General features: G+C 39.1%; 1 protein-coding gene across 1 annotated transcript in view; it reads left to right on the top strand.

Annotated features, from left to right (window-relative positions):
- Window positions 1-22,849, top strand: part of LOC120954860 (neural-cadherin-like) — a gene marked incomplete at its 5' end in the record, with an annotated part of 134,940 nt that overhangs the window by 94,853 nt on the left and 17,238 nt on the right. The window contains 2 exon segments of the mRNA XM_049608277.1: window positions 18,551-18,666; window positions 18,819-18,983. Of these exon segments, the coding sequence (XP_049464234.1) occupies window positions 18,551-18,666; window positions 18,819-18,983 (281 nt within the window).

Here is a 22,849-nt window from a genome sequence, read left to right as displayed (position 1 = left end):
ATTCGTTTGGCTGTGGTCCATAATTCACGCATGGATGTCGATGAGGTGAGACTGTTAATAAATCTCCTCCAATACCCTCTTTTCTTAGCTTTCAGTAGGTTTTTGCAAGCTTTTTCTAAAGTTTGGTATCTTTCGTACAGTGACGTGGAACCTACCTTTAAAAGCTAAGGATTTTTTCTTGTGCATCTCGCTGCACTCGGTATCCCACCATATCGTAGGAGGTTTGCTTTTTTTATGTTTGCTAGTGTTAGGTTTTGCTTGGGATTCTAAAGCGCACTAGAGGATGGAAGCTGCAATTTTTTTATATTTTTCCATTGGGTTATTTGTATCGTGTGAGGCAAATGATTTTTTAATAAGCTCCCCATATTTGTGCCAGTCTATGTTGCGTGTAAGGTCGTGTTTCAAATCTAAATTATTTTCCGTACTATTACCTCTAAACATTTTTGTCAAAGTTGGTAGGTGATCGGAGCCTTGAGGGTCTTGAATGACCTCCCAGGTGCAATCTAAAGCGAGTGTTGCGGAAACTATGGAAAGATCTAAGCCGCTTGGCCTTGCCGGGGGTTTGGGGATTCGAGTTGCTTCACCAGTATTCAAAATAGATAGTTGAAAATCATCACAGAAGTTACGGATTATTTCACCACGGGCGTCGTTGCGCAATCCGCCCCACTCTAGACCGTGTGCGTTAAAGACACCCAAAATTGCAAAAGGTGCTGGTAAAATTGTAGCAAGATGTTCTAATTCATTTCTAATATAATTGTTTTCAATTGCTTTGGTTAATGGTTTTATGTAAATCGATACCAAACAAATATCTTCACCTTTTATTTTGGCTTGAATCGCAGTCGTTTCGATCAAATTCATTGCAGGAATTGAGAGTTTATAAAAGGAATGGGTTTTTTTTAACACCCACCAGATACAAAAGATTTATATTGATTTGCTTAATTTTCTATCGTTTTTATTTGTTTACTCATCATCCTTTGCCAGCAAACGACGGATTTTAGAATTCACGAAAAGTCAAATGAAAAATTCACAATAATTGTTTGAATGAGTTGAAATCTTGAGAGCATCATTGCTCTAGCAATTGGTGAATCAATTTTCGAGCACAGATGTAATGATTGTGGCAGGATAGTATTGTCTGATGCACGAAGTAAACTATCATCAAGGGGAGAAATTTGTCAGTCGTTGATCAGATCGCAATAAAGGAACATCTTGTCGGAATAAAAGAAATCTGGTGTCAACGGTCTTTCTCACTTGGTCCACCTCCATTACCCCCTCAGTCGGTTTCGATCGTCGTTATACGGTTGTGTCGTCCAGTATTGTCCGCCGTTTGCCTGTTGTTGTCCATCCATCTCTCTACTTCGCCCCATCTCTTTTACATATATATAATAAATAAAATTCTAGCTAAACTTATCACTCCCCTGAAGCTGTAAACGGAATATCGTTGTTGAAGAAGGAAAAAAGGACACGTTGACTTGAGATTGATTGGATGATGTCTGTGCGCCAGGAAGCTGTTTTGATATCGCAAAAGAGGCACAAACTCAATTGAAGTGTTAAAGTTGAACCTTCGGCCAATGGATATGGCTTGAACAATGGGATGCATAATATGAGGTAGCTAAGGTAATTTCTTCGTGCCCCCATATTGTTGTTTACTGAAGTCTGAAATTCAAGGACAAGCATTTTTTTGTTGTTGAATACAGTTAAATACTTTCAGCGATTTTTGTTTGCCTGGATTTATATTTGCATTTGAAAGATTTCACTTCATAATTTCCTGAGTTCTAGAGTTTCCTGAGTATGTTTCAATCATTCCAGGCGTGGAAAAACGCAATTGGATCCATTATAGGAATAGTCATCATAGGAAGAGTTATTAAAACGAGTAAGGGATAAAGAATACAGCATAAAATGTCCAAAACAGACAAAAAAGTAACGTTATTTCCTCGTTTGATTTGATTTTGCATCAACAATGTCTATATTTATGGTATACATTTGGTTTTGAATAAAATTGTCAGTTTCATGCTCACCATACACATTTAGTCCATTCGTTTTCATCCAGTTGATTATTTTCGGCGTACGTACAATACGTGTGGTAGTAAATCACAGCAAAATTCCTTTTTTTCACTCTCTGAAGACTGTAGGCATAACAGTAAATGGAAACCATAACCGCAAAAGTGTTGTTGTGGCTTCAATTTTTTGTTTTCACTTTCCCTCTTTACTTTTTTATCTTTTTCTTCAATGTGTATTTGTATTTAATGCCCTGCTTTAGTATATCTGTCTTTAGACATCAAATCTTCGCTGAGTAATATTTCCTCATACTTCATCGTCTTTTATCTTGGTTTCGATGTGACAACAAAATTGGATACCGGAACCCGGAGAGCACAAGCCGGAAAGCGATAAGCCTCCTTCATCATACTGGATATTTTCAGCCATCCATCTGATAAATTCATTTTTCTTTTCCCTCTACACCCGCTGCAATCATGCGTTGGGACAAGTGGTAGGTGCGTTCGGTTTGCTACCCCAGCCCAAACGGTCTCGTTAGCAGTCGTTGACAATAAACACCAGTATTAAACGTGCTGAGATCAATAATAAATGATTGTTGTCTGTTTTGGGGAACGAGCGGAAAAGATTAAATACATTGCTCGGTGACTTGCCTCAGTGTCACGCGATCTCGAAACATCGTCTCATAAGGCCCCTGCCCAGTTTTTTTTTCTTTGTCATGTTTTGAGACAATGAACACGATGTTGGTACATATTGGAAGTAAGTTTTGGGTTACGTTTACAAGTGACATGGTTACCATTAGTCTTGCGCGTTGTCAGAAACGATAGTCAAAGCAGCGATAGAGCGTTTGGTGTCATATCAATTTTTGTTTCTCATTGTCAGTGTTTCACAAAGGCATAAGGAGATCAAAATCCCTTTCTGTACCAACTCAAAAATATTGATAAACGGCAGGAAGTAAAAGGATGTAGGTAAAGACATTGAACAAGAAATTTACAATCGTGCGATATTATGTTTAGAATGAAGAAACTGCATTTGGTATGGTGCAATACAATATAGTTCGATGTTTTTCGCTTTTGATACATTGAAGCGTGTAAAAGTTTATACCGAAAATTAAACCCTATTTGAAATTTGCGTATTTTACTTGATTGTATTTACACGCGTCAGTTATATTTCCAGTTACAGATATATTTATAGTATATATAAACATAGCATATTTCCAGTTACAACCCCAACAATCATCGAAAACTAATTTTGCAAACAACAACCTGAAATAACCGATATCCACCTGAAATGGACGTTTTCGTGGTCGTCCATTGTGGTGTGATAACGACATTGCGCGCGTATGAATAGGCCGTCCGTTTGCTTCGTATCACAACTCAAGGAACGATCCAATTCCGTTGTGGCACTTTCGTTCTTAAAATTCTGACCAGGATAGCGACCGTTTCGTGGAATACGTAGAGCTTGTACGAATGAAAATCGCTGCTAGTAGGATCGAAAAAAAAAACACCCTGGACTCTTTTACCATGTAACGAATCTATGCTGGTACCGTGAAAACTGCTAACGAAAAAGTAAAAATCACACATACAGGCTCGTGTTTGCGCTTCAGCTATCATTTCCCGCAGAAGCACAGCCGAGAGATTGCTCCGTTAATTGATTACGTCGTCATCAGGAAGGATTAGCAGCGCGGGTTGCTAATTTTTCCATAAGGGGAAGCCGCGTTCCACGAACCACCTGTGTGCTACATCTACTACCGGTGCTGGTAACGTTCTGGGCGTTGGCCTGTGCAGTCGTCCAGCAGAATGAACCGTCCATATTCTGTGCCGTTATAGCTGCGGTGCGTCCGGAGCGGTAACACGCTCGCTCTGCCTTTCAATCAGGAAGTTGTCCGACCCAATCGTTGGCTTTCTGTGCGGACCAAAACTGGTTCCAAAACTGCTTAATGAAGAAAAACAAATTGGTTCGGTGCAACAGCGAGCTTTTAGGGAGTGATAGATATCCTGCCCGAAAACCGTGGTATTAAATCTCAATATAACGCTAGTTTATCATTGGAACAGTTTTCCACATAGCACTGACTGGTAAATCCAGTGCAGATATTTTAGGGGATCTCGTTACACACCCCCCTAGAAGTTGTTCGAATTCTTGACACATTGTCTTTCACGCGTAAAGATGATACTGGATAAGCCTTTCACAGAAATGGTTATGTTTGATTGGTTAAAGCATATGGATATTCTGCACTTTTAGAAAAGCAGGGGAGTTGCATGCTTAGTATAAATCATGAAAAATATGAATGAGCTAATTAGCTCATGGTTCATACTCAGACATTCTGATTCATTCGTTTTAATTAACTGAAAATCGAAAACCCAGACAAAAGATATACATTTGAATCCGGCTATTGGCGAGACTGGATCTGGGTGAGTGCACACGGTAAAAGACAAAATCAAATGAAGTAATCTTTTCTGGTCGTTCGATGATGATTTTTTGAGTCGTTTTGGCCTCCTGTTTTGTGTGCACATTTTTGTTCATTCAAAATTTTGTCGCACTTGGGAGGGTCCTGTTCAAAAGGCCTAAAAGGCGAAGGAATCGCCCTGATAAGTCATAGCACCAAAACAAAAACCGTTCTTGTCACGCCCACGGTCCCTGAAGCCGTACGGGAATGGTCGTATTGAGTGGTGCGATACAATATTTGCTACAAAACGGCTGTCATAAGCTTTGCGTTGGCCTTAGGAAGATTGTGCTCGTTTTTTTTGTGTCTTTGGGATCACCGCTGAGTCTGGAAAATTAAACTTCAATTGAAACACATGCTCTTTGTAAGGGTACTTGGATAGAATTTGAGCATTTTTTGCGTGTTCCTTTTTTTTCATGTTTATGCGAATTTAAACGAAAGATAGCTTTCCAGACAAAAACAATAACGAAATAGAATTCCCGGAACGCTTCCTAGAAGAATTGTGCGCGATTTGTTTCCGTAGCAGCAGATGAGCGACGTTTTGTTTGTTTTTCGCCAAAACTGACTGTCTGAAACTGTTTCCATGAAGTAGTTAGCATTTGAAATTTTTTCCCTTGAAAATGGAAGCTCCAGTGAAAACAAATTGGAACCAGAAAAAAGGCACAGGTATGACGAAAGTTGAACAATGCAAACTTTAGTATGTAAAGAAAAACTAACGAGAATTACGTAAAAATGGGCGATTTAAAATTTTATCTTTTTCACGAGCTTTTCTAATTTACGGAAACATCCCTTCATGCACTTGCGTGAGAAACATTTCAATGCACGATTGGTAAACTGTAGTGCTCATAAATGTGTTACCCATTGCGCCTTGGGATGGGGAAATTCTTTCGCTTTGGTCGCTAATGGTCTATTAATAATTAACAGCGTTGAACAAGTTTTAGTATCCTTCCTGTATTGTGGATTGTAGTGAGCTGAAAATTGAGCTTCAACTAAGCGCTAAATCTTTCACACAAACGATCTCCTATTCCGTGGGCAGTTAATCTTGTTCAGAAGTTTGCACATTGCCACCGTCCCCGGTACTCTTTGCATTGCAAAGAGCGATGGGAAGGCGGATCTCGGTTGATATACTTCGTCCCTGAACGACCGATAAAAGCTAAATTATCGCAAACATCATCAGGCATTAGCTCGACGCCCAAGTGGCCTCGCAGGACCGATCATGGGAAGGCAATGAGCTTTCGGCGTTTGGCTGTAGCGACATGCGTTCTGTGTCATTGCACCACGTTCGAACCACAATGCGAAACCAAAATTTGCTAGAAAGTAAATTTGTTCTCCAACGGTCAAAAGAATGATAGTGCGAAGGATGTGAAAAAGGATAAATAATTTTGCAAATGGGTTTACGCTCGGTACAGACGCACACATACATTTAAAGCTTGCCTTAATACGCCAGCTGTATGCGATGAAATATGTTTCCCGTCAAACTTTTACATCAACCCACACCATAAACCGACACAGGATGTACGCTTGCAAGCATTTTTGGTGCGCTCCCGGCTAGGGATTGGAGGCTGTTTTTGGGGATGACGCCTCAGTCGCCTCGCGTATTCCACATTGAACCAACCAGTTCGATAAGACTTTTGGAGGTGATATAATCTTAAACTGGGGACAAAAAATATTACCCTGCATTGTGGAAGCGTTTCGGTTTTGGAGACAAATAAACAAGGATAGCAAAAAATGAAAACAGAAACGATGCATTCGCACTCTCAGGAAATATATTTGTGGCGCTATTTTCACCAGACTAAGCAACAGACATACCCGGCAATGGCTACGAGAAGCGTAAACTCGTACAGAAACAAGACGTAAAAGAAACGGAAAAAACACTCTCTAAAGGGAAGACTTTCCAGCTTTAAGCGAGCATCGTAGGGAAGACAGCTGTTCCAGAACATGTTCGTTTAGCGCTCGATGAAACAGCATTGGATTTTTTATTACATCTGTTGATAAAGTTTTATTAGCAGCAGTGCCTACCGATACAGCAAGAGAGCGAGATAATGGGAAAAAAGGAGAGAGGCGACTGGAATGCACTTACAGCTAATAGTTTCCCGCTTGGGGGGAAATAACTTGGTGTCGGGGACATGTGAGGGAAAAGCTTGTTTGGAAAATACGCGAATGGATAAAATATAATGCACAATTGGGAAAGAATTCCTTTGGCCGGAAGACTCTCGAGCAGCGGCACATTTTGCAGAAAATATAGATCACATGAGATGGAATGCTGCGGTGCATGAGTGGTGAAAAATTGGCTTTCTTACGCGGGGCAGGAAACAGTGATAAGCTATTTTGAGCGCGGAAACCACAATCTAGACAAGCGGGTGTTATGCATTTTTCTGTTGCAGATAACTCACCAGGACATAAAGCACATTTACCGGAATTTTACTGGGACTTTTCGGTTTCTGATTCATTTTGAAAAATGTTCCCAAAGTAATTTTTATTCTCAAAGCCCAATCAAAACTGCTTCAGAGTGCGTGTGTGTATGGTTGTAGTACGGTGTTTCACAACCACAAGAACTAAAATTATTCCTGGATGATATACATACGTACAACAAAATACACACATATTAATAGGCATACACTTTTCACCGGCAGTTTAAAAAATAATTTTCTAATGTTATGTTTCTATTGAAATACTTCTTGTAGATTTTAGCTCGGCACAGACAAACAGACATTAAAATAACACAAACCAAAAAACAAGGCAATCTCAACAAAGACCTCTATCTTTGTTTCCAATTATCTGTATATTTTTTGTTCAAAAAGGTTCAAATTGCTCATTTGTTACATGTTTTGAGACGACTATTCCATGAGACTTTGAGGCATATGCACGAGCTGTGCAACTGGACATACTGAATAGTAAACATCGAGCCTGGAAGCTGAAGAGGCAATCAGTTTTCATGTGTTGAGCAAGTGATCGAATTATAATATACCAATCGAAATATGATACGGCCTCCACTCCGTGTTAATCCGGAACTAATTTGGAGCTTTAAGAACCTTCTAAAACACGTCGTGTTTTTATTCAAACGATATTAGCTGAATATCAAAAAGAAATGCCATTTTATTCAGACATTGAACAGCATTCACTAAAAAATATAATTCCCGCAATATAATGGATACATATTTTTTTAATGGAAACATAAGTTTAAAAAGGGAACTGAAAAATGAGGTGAAGAAGATTGATCACAACAAAATATTTGATGAAACAATATTATCCTCCTTGTAAACTTTTATCAGGTAAAAGCTCTAAAATCCTTTCATTATAATTAAGTGAGTGTCTGTGCATTTGAATTCCACTCAAATGACGTGTTTCTTGAGAAGTACAGTACTCATTTCATTTTCCGTGCTTGCCTCATCTTGCTTCTACTGTGGCTATTTGGTACAGTTTAACTAATTCGTTTATTATGTTGGCTGTTACTTCCTGGGAAGGATGCAACTGCCTGTCTAAATGGACCTAACTACTTCCCAACTTTACCTAACCACAAACATTCATGGAGTACAGTAAAATGTACAGCCTAATTGAGCAATTATGAAAAGCAACACCATAAGAAATTGAACCGTTTACGGTTTAAGTAAACCTCCCAGTAATAACCGCAACATGAAGTAAAGTTGACGTTTGACGTTTAACTGTTCGACGGCACTTTCGTCGCGCTCCGTGATTTTTTAGTAATTTTCTTGTGTTTTTTGCGTCGCATCGCATTGTTGCCTATTCTACGGACTACTAAACTGCTTCACATCATCGTTGCGTCTTGGCGAATGGTTTAGTTGCACCGTGGTTGCAACTGTGGTTTCCTGCTGTTTTTTCCTGCTCGGCTTAGCAGTGTTGTGCTGTGATTACTCAACATTTGCAACAGTGGTGCTGCTGAGTTGTTCTTACTGGCTAGTGCGTGCCTTCGATTACTATAAAGTTGCACTGGAGTTCTTCTGTTAATTCAACATTTTTGCCGAGAAAGTGTTTGGCTTCGTTTCTGCTCCTGTCACTCATCAGTTTGTCATCGTTATGCAGTGCTCAACCTGCAATGCACCCACCGATAGTGCTAATTCGGTGTCCTGTGCCGGTGTTTGTGGTTCCAAGCATCACACCCATTGCACGGGGTTGTCCTGTGATTCTACTCGTGAGCTTGGGCGTAATAATCAGTTATTGTGGTTGTGCAAAACATGTCACGAGTTTCGCAATGGCACAAATTCACTTCTCACAAGTGAGATAGCAGCCCTACTCGAGTTGGTGAAAGCAGATATTCTCACCACGATTGACTCATCTCTCTCTTCTCTTAGATCGGCTATCAAGAGCGATTTGCTTCCTGAGATCCTCGCTCTCGTTGATAAGCGAGCGCTAGCACCCATATTAGCTAAGCCGTCTGTTAGCAACGCATCGCGAACGCACACATCCACTAATGTATCGTCGCTCAATGCCACAAATACATCCAGAACGACTAAAACAGCTTCCGCTCGCCGTACATTTACTAACTCAACGGAGCTCACTGCTGATATCCAAACTGCGAACGATACCAACACTGTGGAAGATTCTCGGGGCGAGTACCGGCTTCGAACGACGAAATCCGTTCGACGCTCATGAGAGAATGAGAATCATGAGATACAACTGTCAAGCATTTAAAGACGTTTATATCTACGATTCAAGGATGGTTAAGTTTTGAATTTTGATTTTTTTTGGCCGTTGGTATTGGATTTCATTCGTTACATCATTATTGGATGATTTGTTATGAATTATAAGGTAGCTTTACTCACTTTTTTTTGATTTGAATTTAAGTTATTTCATAGTTAGGAGGGACGACAGGATTGAATTTACTTTATGAAAAAGTATAAAAATACCTATTGATTTTATTTTAAAGAGTTATAAACGTTATTTACATGGTGCAAATGTTTTTCGATATTTTTCTATAAAGTTTTCAGCAGTGTAACAAATTTAAATGAAAAACATGAAATTTGACCTTTAAATGCAAATTGAAATATCTATATATATATATATATATATATATATATATATATATATATATATATATATATATATATATATATATATATATATATATATATATATATATATATATATATATATATATATATATATATATATATATATATATATATATATATATATATATATATATATATATATATATATATATATATATTTATATAACTTTTTTATTATAGATATTTGTATGTATATTTATATTCCGATATATTTTATGTTTTTTATATACATTTTCAAAACTGATTTATGATTCCAAACTTTTTTTATTGGAAATAGATCACAAAACATTTTCAAAATGTTACATACCTTACCTGTTACATAACATAGTTCAATTCACTTCAATCATTTAAAGCAAAATTTGAAGCAAAACGTTACATTGAAAACAACATTCGTTCCAAATCCGCAGCGCAAAACCTCGCGGATTTCTCCCCATACAAACGGGAACGTTCGACCCCGGCAGGTAGAACTCATTCTTTCGCGCGCTTCTTACGGTCTCTCAATGGTACGTTATTTTAAAACTGAGCGCCAAGTGAGCGCCTTCTGACAGCCGCGGCGAACGGATCTCGTCGTTCGAAGCCCATAGTCGCCCCGTAAGAATGGCACTACATAAACTTCCTGCCATTTAACCACCATTGGCACGGAAATGTGACCCGCACAGGATGATGTTGCTTTCGTTACGTTTCATTGCTTCGGTTACCCCAACAATGAGCTTAATTGTGGTCTCGTTTAACGTTGATCCTATCCCCCAGGAAACTTTTCACACTGGCAGTTAGGATGGTTTCGTCTTTGCGCAACGAATGTAGATTTGAATCCAGTCGTGAGGAACCACAATTAAATTAAATGACATCATCATTGTCACGCTTCACACTAATGATAACACGTTCGCAACGAGCAAAATGTGACTAGCGCAAGGGAAAGGCTTGAAAATATCCACAGGAAGGTTATTCAGGTTATTCCTTTAAGGTTATTCATATGTAAAGGTTATTCTGACACGCAATACTGATTTTTAAGTTTTAATTTGACACATAATAGAAAAAAGCTGTTTAAGCATATTGAGAAGTTTTGAAACAAAACATAAAAACAATTCAATTCATACCATTATTTTAAAATTCAGATTCAAGCCTGCTTTTAGAAACCTTTATCTTCTTCTTCGACCATCTTTTCATGTAAAACTTTTTCTTTTACAAATTTTGACAACAAGATTTGCTAACACAAACCTGGACTTGTTGCAAAAATCCTCTAGATAGCATTTTTTTCTTTCACATTTCCGATTGCAGCCATTGTACTGTTGGCACACAAATGTTGTGAGCAATATCAAGATCAGCGCAACGGCTACCAAGATGCACATGGACAACTTCTAACCAGGGGAGAGTAAACTGCCAAATAACCCAAAGTTCAGTTCGCAATAATTTGTTTGGCCCTACACAAAACCAACATGAAAATTTTACAGAAAAAACACTTTAATTGCATGAACAATCACACACACTGGTTGCTACCATAACGCAGAAGGCAGAAGTGGAATGTTTCGCCAATGTAAACGCAATGAAAAAAATCTGTAAAACTTTTCAACAATAAAAAATCATCACTTCACTACCATTTGCCAATTTCCGTGCCATGTAGTTCTACATTCCTAACATCTTCTTTTTAAGCCTGACAATCGATGGAACAATGGGAAAGAGCAAAGCAACTGTTAATGACAACAGTTGCTTTATGCCTGTTTTCGTTGTCCCATGGTGTGGTACCGTGCGAGTTTTGGCAATGATTTCGAATGCATTGATGCTGAAGCTGTTGTACCAAAGCATCTATCGGCTCCCGAGACACTGGCTGCAACATCTTGCTCTATTTGTCGTGCTGCTTGTGTACCGTCTGTTGTTGTGCTTGTGGAAGCGATGTAACGGCATGGATTGGACACCATGTACAGATCATTCAAAATAAAGTCATAAATTCTGTCTGATGTTTCCGGTGTGCTCGATAAAATGGCGCCTCCCGGCTGAATCGAATATTTCCATAGCATCCGTTCTAGTAGGATGTATTGATTTAAATTTTATTGAAAATTAAAAACAATGTATAGAGAAATAAGTGCTGAAATCCGATTTTATGTTTTAAAAATCGCAAAACAAAATTCAATCGTAAATTAGTAAAACAAAGGGCTTCACATTGTTTCAATTTTATTTTTATTTGCTTATAAACATAATAACTTACTTGCTATTCGGGTTGAACGCGAACTTACACTCAATTTTATTACTTCCTATGAATATTACTTAATATGAATCGATTGAGCAGGATAATTGAGATTTTTATTCATTTACTTTGCTTGATATACTTACAACGATTCATTTAGGATACCACTTACGACATGTAAAAGAAGCACGATCATTCCTTTTCTTCGCTTGCATTATAGTGAGATAAAGTGCCAACAATATCGCAAGTATTTTTAGTCCAGCACAATAGACCACGATATATAACAAAAAAAACAGAAAAAATGTTCGCAATCAAAAGGATACGGTAACATATTAAAAAAGAAAAACTCCCTACAACTAGTTGATGAAAAGTTTTTTTATTTGCAACCTTGCTATACCATTGCTTTCCTTGTTTGCAAATTTTACATATTCTTTTGCATAGATTTTTGCCAAGTTTTCATCCCATAATCCAAGGGACATGTTTCACTGTGCTCAAGAGGATGAAATGGTTGCTGCTACCCGTCTTTTTCAAATGAAGCCAACTACTACAATAACAGTGGATTGTTATGTTGGTAATAAAACCTCTCGTTTTCCACCAAAACACTTACTTCTTGAACGAACGGTTTGCATTTTGAAGAGCCACAAAAAAAATTGTTCGTGACGTTGTATGTTCCAACGCACTGAGACCCAGGGCTCTTTTGAGCCCTTCAGTCTTCGGACTTCAGAACAACAACTTTTTAACTAATGATCCTTTGATTGAAATGGTCAATATTTATTGCACACTCAAAAGTGATGTCAATTTCAGTTTAAGTTTCAATAAATGAAAAATACGCAGTCTTGTTTGATGGTAGCACATGCAATGATATTTTCATTATTTTTTTCAATATCGTCTTTTTCAGTCATATACTGTTCCTTTGCAAGCAGTCTAGATATATAAAGTTGAATTGTAATCAACTGATATTGTTATATAAGCCTAAGAAGACTTGATAACTTTATAGAACAAAAAATAATAATATAAGTCTCATATGCACACACAGAAGGAGAGAGAACATTCCACGATCAAGTGATTTCAGTTAGTGATTTACCAGATTTCATGTGCATTCTGCTCATAGCTGCATTGTCAATCGCAAACCGTCTAACGTTACCTGCAGAAAAATGAGGGAAAGGGACATTTTCTGTCCAAAACCATTCGCCCGATTGGAAATCCGTGTGCCAGATAGGATTGTACTTGCTCAAGCATCAAGAGATGGCCAAATCGTTGTCCTCGCTGCGAGTGCATCGAAAGAAAATGGCAGGAAAGGGGTACCAGATCCAAACTGCGCGATTATGTATGTGTTGTGTGTATGTGTATTTTGCGTGAGCTAGAGCCAGTGTGATTGGAACCAATTTCCATGCATCAAGTAGATGGCGTATTTTTATACCGCATCGAACCTGGATGGAAAAGCTCACAACACGATGCTGCTGCCAAGAGCAGACCAACGCCAAGGGCTTTAGGAGAAGCGTTACTCTGATGCACTGTTGCGAACGGTGGATCATCGCCAGTTACAAACCGCACAATCTTTTACAATCGTCTAGAGAGTAAGAGCTTTTGTGATTTCTTCATGCTTTGCAAGACATACCGCGCAGCGGCAGCTGGAGAGACCCAATATTTGAACATAGAAAAATCACATCGACATTGTTGAAACCAGAGAAGATGCTGAACGTTTTATACGTAAATATACACACTTGGGCATCAAACCATCTCTTCCCAGTCAGGGAAACCGAACATCCTTTCTTGAAGTCAAAACTTACACCCAGCACTTGAAAATCCCTAATAAGTTGCATGAGATACCAAACATGCGTTTGCAGTTGTAGTAATATACAGAAAAGTATATAATATTGTTTAATATTAGCTATATTTTTTAGTGTGTTTATTTCTGGAGTTTTTGGTGTATAAAGTACTGACTATACCATCAAAAAACATTTCTGAACAAATCATTAGAATTTACCTGTAAATTGTTTATAAATAATTCAGATAATCGAAAGTGGTGGCATGCTTATCAGTAGATAAACATGTTTTAATTATGCCTGAAACCAGTCTTTTGTGTATGTTGATTTTCATATAACGGGAAAACTACAGCTTGTAAACATTCTTAGAAGAATGTGTACATGAACTTATTTATAAATTACAAATAACACAGCCCTACGAGCAAAACATGCACAAACAACGCACGTGGTGCTTAAAAAGGCCATAACTTTATCCGATCGAATTGGTGATACAAGTTTTCACTTCGCCGCGGGACAGGTCTTTCATCAAAACCGACTTCACCGAAGTTAAAGGGAGCACTTAATAACGTTGCGAACAAAAAGGAGTCCATCGTACCAACACACCCAGCAAAAGGACGCTCGACGTGACAATGAGCATGTAATTTTGTGCTTTATTTTCCACAACAACAAAGTGTCCGAGATATGGCTTTTTTGTGAAACGTGTCACTTGTTTGATTTTTTTCTACTTTTTATAAATTTTTAAAGACAATTATATTTTTCACGATTACGATGTTAACAAAACTCAACTAAATGTATTGGTTTTAAAATACTTCAAAAGAATTTTATGCAAACACATTAATGTTTCTCTTCTCCTCGCTACTCAACCGTGTTCACGTTCTTTGGTACAACATGACCCCGAATTGGTGAAATAGATTTTTGTGTCACTGAAAAGTTCTATCACCGCATGATCAGGAGGTGACAGTTACAATGATGCCAGTTATTGCCCTGAACCGCTCTGCTCGGATAAAATCATAGTTCAAGCCTCAAAGGTTCACCCGACATTGTGTTCGAGCGGTGAAGCACTATCTTTGGAGTGGGATTAAATCATCAAGCTGTGGACGCCAACCACAAATTCATTTCGCTGGCATGTGGCAGGTTGGCTAGAACAAAATTGATCCTTTGCGGAATTTTATTGATTTCACGCTAAAGACCAACACATCACTAGTAGCTGTACAATTTGATTCTGTTTTGTGAAGGCTTATTTTATCGATAAGCTCTAAACACGTAAGGTACCGGAAGGACAACAATGAACCACAGAAACAGCGAGAATCAGCTTATGACGGTCACATTGTTATTAATTCGCTCGGACGGTACAGCATACTGAAGAAAAGAGGCTTCGCTTGAAGAGAAACGTATTGGACGGGGTGAGGGGAATAATGACAATAAGATTCCATAACGAATTCCGGCATCACTTACCAGTTGCGTGAAGTAAAGCCCGAATGAAGAACGGCCAAGTATATAAACTGTTACGGTTCAATTGTGTTGTAAAAACTTCTTCGACCCATGTGTCGACCAAGGCCGGGAACAGAACGTCTAGTTGAGTAAATGGTGACCCCATTTTTTAGTTAAGGATGCTTGCTACCTGTGGCTTAAGAATTTCTTTACAGCCGAAAAACACTATTACCATCCCTCAAAATGTCTCCAGGGAATAAGTAAAAGTGGCAGACAAAATAAATATAACAATTACCAAAACTTTTTCTTCAAGAGATTCATAATTACTAATTACCAAACAATTCGAACCAAATCATTAGAATATCAAGGAAAGAGGAGTGAAACATACAACACAAATCCTAGAAATGAACAGATATTTACTTCCCCCAAGAAGATAAAAAATTTATCTTTTTAAAGAGAAATGGAAACGTTTATGGGATGTGGTTTTGTGCCTCATATGTATGATTTGAATTTTTTGGGGCAAATGCACTGTGTTATTACATGACTGTCAGATGTATTAATCGCTTGTAACTTCACACAATAAAAGAAATATTTCAAACATTTCAAAAGAAATGCATTACTGTGCATTACATTCCATCTTGTTTTTTCACACTTCAACCTTAAACCAAATTCTTGACTGAACATGGTGTCCATAAAATGCCTCGTCTATCAGTGGTCTAGTCCGAACAAAATTATTGTTATTATTAAATAATTAACACTTATTGACTGAAACATTGAATTTTCCTATGAGTCTCCCTTGGAAACTGACGAAACAAATATATGTTTATGAACATCATGCGGGGGCTATGACATTCCTCTACCATCACTGCCTCAACAACTTTCGAATCCCATAGCATCGAAAATTACGTTCATTGTGTGCGACATGGACCTCGCAACATCAGCCATCTCCAAAAGGCAGTTATTGTGCAGTGCAAAGAAGCTGTTACAGAACGATGTTGATTCAATCAAAGTGACGTTTTCACGCACCAGCATGGCGCTAGCTGGAATATAAATGTAGTCTAATTCGACAACTCAACGAAGGTGATGGCAATCAGCGCCCCAGGCGAGCTTACCATCGAATTTGTAAAGTTTGGAAGGAAAATGTGTCACCACAGGGTACACCACAGTGCTTTCAGTGGGCGCCTCGCCAGTCCCCACTACATGGTTCCCTCCAGGGGGTTATCTAGTAATACACGAGCGGTTCTAATCAACGTAAAGCACTCACTATGTAAAACTAGTACGCTCTACCGTCAAACTAAACTATTGTTACATTTTATGGCTAAGTGTGAAGCAGAAAAAGGCAATCAGAGGAGGTAATTGAGCACCCAAAGCAAAGTGTTGTACAGACGGGGGAATATTTGGCGGCAATTGTTATAATCACTTCATGAACTATGAATCCCAAAAACCTTCTCTCATGGCTTCAACGATGCTAACTCTGAACATCGAAGACGTCTCCAACTGCCCGACGCTGTCATTTTTTATCCCCTTCCCCTTCCCTTTGGCTACCACGAAAACCGAACCTCCATAAAACGGGAGTACGAAACATTGCATTGCCAACTTGCGTGAGTTGTACCACGTACCGCGATATGTAGGGGAAATGGGGGTAGTTCAGACACCTTAACATTTTCTCCTGATTGCAATATTGTTGCCATAGTAAACTTACTAATAAACATTGACTCATTATGTACCATCGTACTATGTATGTACTATCTTATCTTAGATAACATTTTGATAAAAAATGAAAAGGGTGTTTTCTGTTACAGCAAGATACTAAAATACCAAGTATTCCCCATTACAGATAGCATTGGATCAGGTTCCGCATTGTTGAAGCTGTGAAGGGTTATTTTACAGTGCAACCTGTCTCTTTCAACAATCGTCTTTTTCTCATTAAAGTGGATATGTGTTCAATTATATTTTTTTCTGCTAACTCGAATACCAAAAGTCGAACATCGGTCATTGTGATCCCATACAAGCGGTGCTCTAGGTCGTGTAGACGTTGGACTATTTTTCTTCTGTTCAGCCTAAACCTGATACTTAATACATGGTTTGTGTCCAAGTTTTGCTGACGTATAAGCTGTTTTGTGTTGACATCCCGAATATTAGCTTGTGAGGCATTATTTAATTGAGTATTTGTCCAGCGTTAACGTGATGTTATTCAAAAATAGCTGGGAGGAAAGTGTTAAAATATGGGCTTTTTCAAACTACCCAATAAATATGATGTTTTCACACTACTAATAGGCATCAAACTACTGTCAAGTGTGGTGTCGATTTTACCCCCGCTGACCATACTAGTTTTGGTGACATTTTATACTTTATAGTGGAAAATAAAACTTCACTTTTTGACACAGAACAAAACAATAGTGTTTATAAATCAATACTTTTAACACGGAAACTGCAATTTTAGTGAATAAACGCCTCAATTCCTTAAGTCTTGTTGGGACGAAAGGTTTAGCACCACTGAGCGGCGAGAACAGTAAGGCGAAATCACGGGCCGGAATCGACGGACCACTGTGGGAAAGCGAAGAGGGCTGCCTTCCGCAGCGAACGAGGTTTTATTCACCATCACTTCGAGTAGCCTTCGATCAGAACAAATTTTGAATTTTGACTAGCAGATTAATAACCAGATTATCGAGCAGATTAACAAATTAATGGATTAATACCAATTTCATCTTTCTCTTATTCATTATAATACGCTACGTGAACTTAATACTGTTAAATAAACAGCGTGTGAAATGTTTCCCAACGACTCACTTATTTGTGACCCAACTCACTTCTGTGTTGGGTCCCCTCACAAGTTCGAATCAAAAATGTTTGCAGCAAGACAGACGATGAAAACACTACAAAGAACGTTTACACGCACACAAGCTTATCTGCGAACATACATTTTACTCAAGGCAAGAACAATGCATATTTTAAATAATACAAGTATGAAGCTAAACTTATTTCAAATAGAAAAAGATGAAACTAATAATATGTTCATGATTCGAAGTGCGGAAGTGTACGTGTTGTATCCGTTCGACAACGCACACCACACGCACCAGCACACACACCCAATCCATTCCCTAGCGTGATGATCGGAATAAAGCGCATACTTATAAATACGTTATAACGCAGCTTCACTGAATGATTTACTCCCGGATGGAAGCAATTGGAACGTGATGTGGTTTTTGGAAATTAGCATAATTATGTGCTTCTTCCCAGCAAGCTGGCCCGTATAAATTCGGAATCTAAAATGAAATTGTGTACCGTTTGCTGCGATGTCCGTAAACCAACTTTAAAATTAACCTTCTAACTAATCCAACGAGAAGATGGACACTAGAGGAGAGGCTTCAGCCTCTCCAGCGCAATTAAACAGCCTACACGTTCACGAAAGTGAAGTGGTTTAATTTGCACATCGATGAAGCATTTCAACACGTACTGCGCTCATTTGTAACGCTCTATAACCATGCCTCGGGAGTGCACAAATCAACCGCAGCATCGGTGGATCGGTTGAAGAATGTGGGCACTTACCATGTGATTGGGATGGGCAGAGCTAATTATCATGCACGATTTGAAACACCTCAACGCTCAAATTCAGCGCACATGGTTGTGGGAAACATTAAAGCTTATTTAACACGATACACTCGGACCAATAATCATCCCTTTCCTTATCTTGCTCTTTTCATTACAGCGTCCTGTGTACGATACAAGATCTCGAGCGGTAACATAGACAATGTGTTCGCGATACGCAACGCAACTGGCGCCCTGTACCTAGCCAAGGCGTTGGATTATGAGAAGATCAAAAAGGTAAGTCCACAGAGGTACCTACTTTACCACATTAGATGCTAATGCTTCGGATTATGCGTGTTCCCACTCACAACTTCTTCGCCATCCTCCGGTACATGGTCAATAATGTGTCTCCATGTTATCTTTCTCTTTGGCCGTGTTTCTCCAATCAGTATGAGCTACGGTTGACGGCATCGGATAATTTTCAGGAGAACTACACGACCGTTCTGATCAACGTACGCGATGTAAACGACAATCCGCCGGTATTTGAGAAATCGTCCTATCGCACACAAATCACCGAGGAAGACGACCGAGGCTTGCCAAAGCGTGTGCTGCGGGTAAGTGTATGCTAGTGATGGGACCATCTGATCCTTGCGTTCGAGACAGTTCGGCTGGAGGCAACTTATGTTTGAGGGATTAGATTAACGAACTAGCATTCTTGCAACGATAAGTCCGGGATATCCAGGGACCGGAATTGTTGATCCATTCGTACCGAATGTAGGATTTTGTTTCGTGCTTATCTTTCTCAATATCATCCCGTATCTGGTAACAAGGATGCCCAATACAAACTCTTGATTTGATGGTAAATATGGGCTGTTCCTGCCTTTTCACCAGTTTACCAAGGCGTTCAAAATGGTCCAGCACCTTTGCTCAAATGTGGACAATACAAGTGTGCGTCGTTCTTATGAACAAATTTTAAACTACCCTTCATCGGGTAGATAGAATTGAGTTCACTTTTCACCTAGACTTTTTTGCAGTCATTTCCCTTCACACATCCGGCTTGCTTAGAGAAAGTATGCGTGTTTGACGCCCATACGATTCCATCGAAACATTTGCTTGTCCTTCTTAGAAAATTTTAACGATGGTCACACGATCTGATTAAGCCGAATCTGCAAAATATTATTACGTGAAACCGTACGTATCTCCAGATTTTGCCATCCATGTCGAATAAATCCAATGCTGATGCTGATGCCAAATTGTTTGGCTAATAGGTACACGCACACTTTTTACGTATGCCAAGGGACAGCCCCAAAGGTCCGCCTTCTAAATTGCGATCAGATAAAACGAGTTAGCAAATTACAACTTCATGAGATACGCTCATACGAATGGGAAGCGAATCAAACATGATACCTATTTCTTCATTTCACCACACAGCACCATCCTGTGTACAGACCGCCCTGGATGTTGCTATGCTTTGGAGAGTTTGCTCTGAAGAGTTTAACGAAATGAGTTCAATTTTGCCTGGGTCGTGTGAACCGGAGATGATGAAGAGGGAAAAACCAACCAAAATCTGACCAAATCAAACAAAGTGTTTTTTGTGTGTGTTTGTGAGCTATGCCTGCGGGCTGTTATTTTGGAAAGTCGTGAGAATTAGATAGTGGTGTGGTCGATTTGCAATAACTTACCCACTCCGGGACAGCCTATTGTACCCTCCGGAGAGCATATCGGTGTAACAAATCGAACAGCCTATAATATAGTCAGTTCGAAAAAAAACTTTTATCAAAAGGGCTAACCCGAAACACCCGGATATTTCCCTACCGTTGACTGTGTTGACTATGAAGTTCAAGGGAGAACGGTACTAATTATGAATTCAGTACGATTTTTCAACCCGTTATCAATAATTTTGACATTCCAATCGACAGCCACCCACGCCCAACACAGTGCGCCACTTTACCTGTACCCTCACTTCTCTCTCTCCTTCTCTGCCTCTCTGCTCGGCCAATTAATAATTTAGCTGAAAGCGACCACCCATTAGCCACCCGTTGGAGGATATCGGGCAGTTTCGCGTATAGCAGTGCGAACAGAGAGAACGAGAGATAAGCTGCAAACGAGCAGCTTTGAGGCACCATAAACTTTGACGCACACCCTCAGATCCTCATTTATGTATGTTGTGGTGGTCAGGATGGGCTACCGCTAGCAGCAATTTGCAACCAATAGCGGATGCTGAAGAAATCTGTACAAAGGAATACCACGGCCAGCGCACGTAAAAGCATACGTTTGGATCAGTCTAAACGAAAGCAGAGAAATGCTGAATAATAATAATATATGTAAAATATGTATAAGAACAAAAAACTTTCAAAATAATGGCTCAAGCCCAATGATGAGCCGTTAGAGAGATTCTGTGGCGGTCGCATATGGAATTCGGACGACGGCACACGCATGGTATGCGCAGCGCCGAGTGCAATGTGTTAGGAAGGATAGTGAGGTCCAGAACATATCATGCAATGCTGGTTAAAAGCATTGTGATAATTAATAATTGTCACCGGCGGTTACTTTGCGGTCGTCCGCCTATAAAAAATGGATGTGGCAAATGAGTTGCTGAAGATTTTAATCAAGTCCGCCGCCTCGAAGAACAAGATTTACCTTTTTGAAGTGACAAAAAGCGCTATCAGCCGCGCTAAGTGTCACCTTTATATTTTAATAAATGAAATAGAAAAGAAATCCCCGCAGGCATAGCTAATACAATGAATAATCATCATGTTTTGAAGCTTCTGATTTCCGTGTGAGATAATTACTTTACAATCCAAGTATAGCACGAACGTAAAAAAAAAGTTGAACAGATTGAACTTATTCATCAGTCGAGTTGAAGTCGCTATTATTGATGAGTCCGTTAGCAAACAATCCGCCAAAACCTTCAATAGCCAATTCGGTGTAATTAAAACCACCCAGCAACTGTCGCAATGAGTGCGTTTACAGACACATCATTTTGCACATTAGCGCCATTCTACACGATTGCAAAACCCATTCAACACGCGAATCGATTTGGGCACGGAATCGAGAACAGAATTGCCAGTAATGCGCTTAGCTTTCATTGCAAATGACGTTAATTTCCCATTACAATCAAATGCAATTTGCACATCAGCCGGGTTGTAACCTCGTATGATTTGTGGGTATCTGGGTAATGCCCGAACCAAACACCGAGTCAATTTATTCCTCCTCATCAATATTTGTGCAATAGTAATTATCATCATGATTGGCGTTCCACTCTTTACGTTTGCCAACGGGTCGTCGCAAAGGAGAGAGTGTTTGCGATAATTAATCAGTTGAACCTAATCTAATACTATTTCCGGTACTCTTTTCCTGGATTGTAAGGTCGATATCCAATTGCGCTTCATCTAACCATTGTTGTTGGTTGGTTCACAATTGCTGCCGTGGTGAAAAAAAACAATTCCATTAATTAGTAGCTTTAATTAACTTGTTGTCATCTGTGACTTTCTACATAGTGCCTGGATAAAGTACTTGCGAATAGCTATATCCGAACGGTTTGAAGCAATAAATGTTTAAAAACGATATCCCCATAAAGCTTGTTTTGGTGGAAGTTAGATGCAAGGCACCAAGCACCCCAATCCCCAACTCGTTTCAGAAGTTGCCGTAAGGTTGATGGTTAATTTTTTTAAAATATTGTTCATAGTTTTCACTGATTTCACTCCCTGAAAGCTGAGCACACGTTTTCCATTCTACGTGCAATTTCGGTGACAGGGCTGTTCATCGATTGATCAGGATAGTGTGAAAAATTCGGGGTACACATTCTTCGTTCCGGGCAGCAGAAGACGATAATTCATAGGATGGTATAAATCTCCCTATCTAAGTCGAGGTCAGGATCACTATGGAGAGAGAGTGTGTGTGGAGAAATCCTGTCAACCCTTCTATATCGCGAATCCAGCACGCAAGAGATTTTCGTTTTGCCGGTGCCAGTAAAACCTTTGGCAATTGAAATTGGCCCTCGTTCCGCTCATCTCGTTGGGCTCAGTTTTTGTTCTAAAGGGGATTGCTGCACTGGGATGAATGTGTTTGAAGTAATTTTATGTAGCCATTTTGTTCAAAGTATACGTCATAAATAATGCTCGTTCCACAATTTCGGTAGCCTACGCCCAGAGTAGAGCCAGGAGGGTCGACTAGTAACTAAAACACAGCAATTATAGAAAGATGTGTATAGCTGAATCGGTGGCTTGATTAGCAATAAAATTTGAACAGTAGGTTGGGCTCTTTGTTTTATTCTTGGTACCTGATGTCAGTAGTCGGAGCATTATTTTTTTTTTAAATCAACATAAACCATTCATATCGGTTAAAACGGTCCAACAAAAACCTCAGTGTAGTAGTTAAACAAAATATTGCTGAATGCATACCAATTATACATATTGTGTCTAGTCGAATGAACTGCCTAACTAGTATAAAATTTTGTTTTCACATAAGCTTTGCCTTC

This window comes from Anopheles coluzzii, chromosome 3 (genome assembly GCF_943734685.1).
Source record: "Anopheles coluzzii chromosome 3, AcolN3, whole genome shotgun sequence".
In the NCBI taxonomy this organism is placed as follows: domain Eukaryota; kingdom Metazoa; phylum Arthropoda; class Insecta; order Diptera; family Culicidae; genus Anopheles; species Anopheles coluzzii.
The sequence above is the reverse complement of the archived record's forward strand: the minus strand, read 5'-3'. Positions and strand labels throughout refer to the sequence as shown.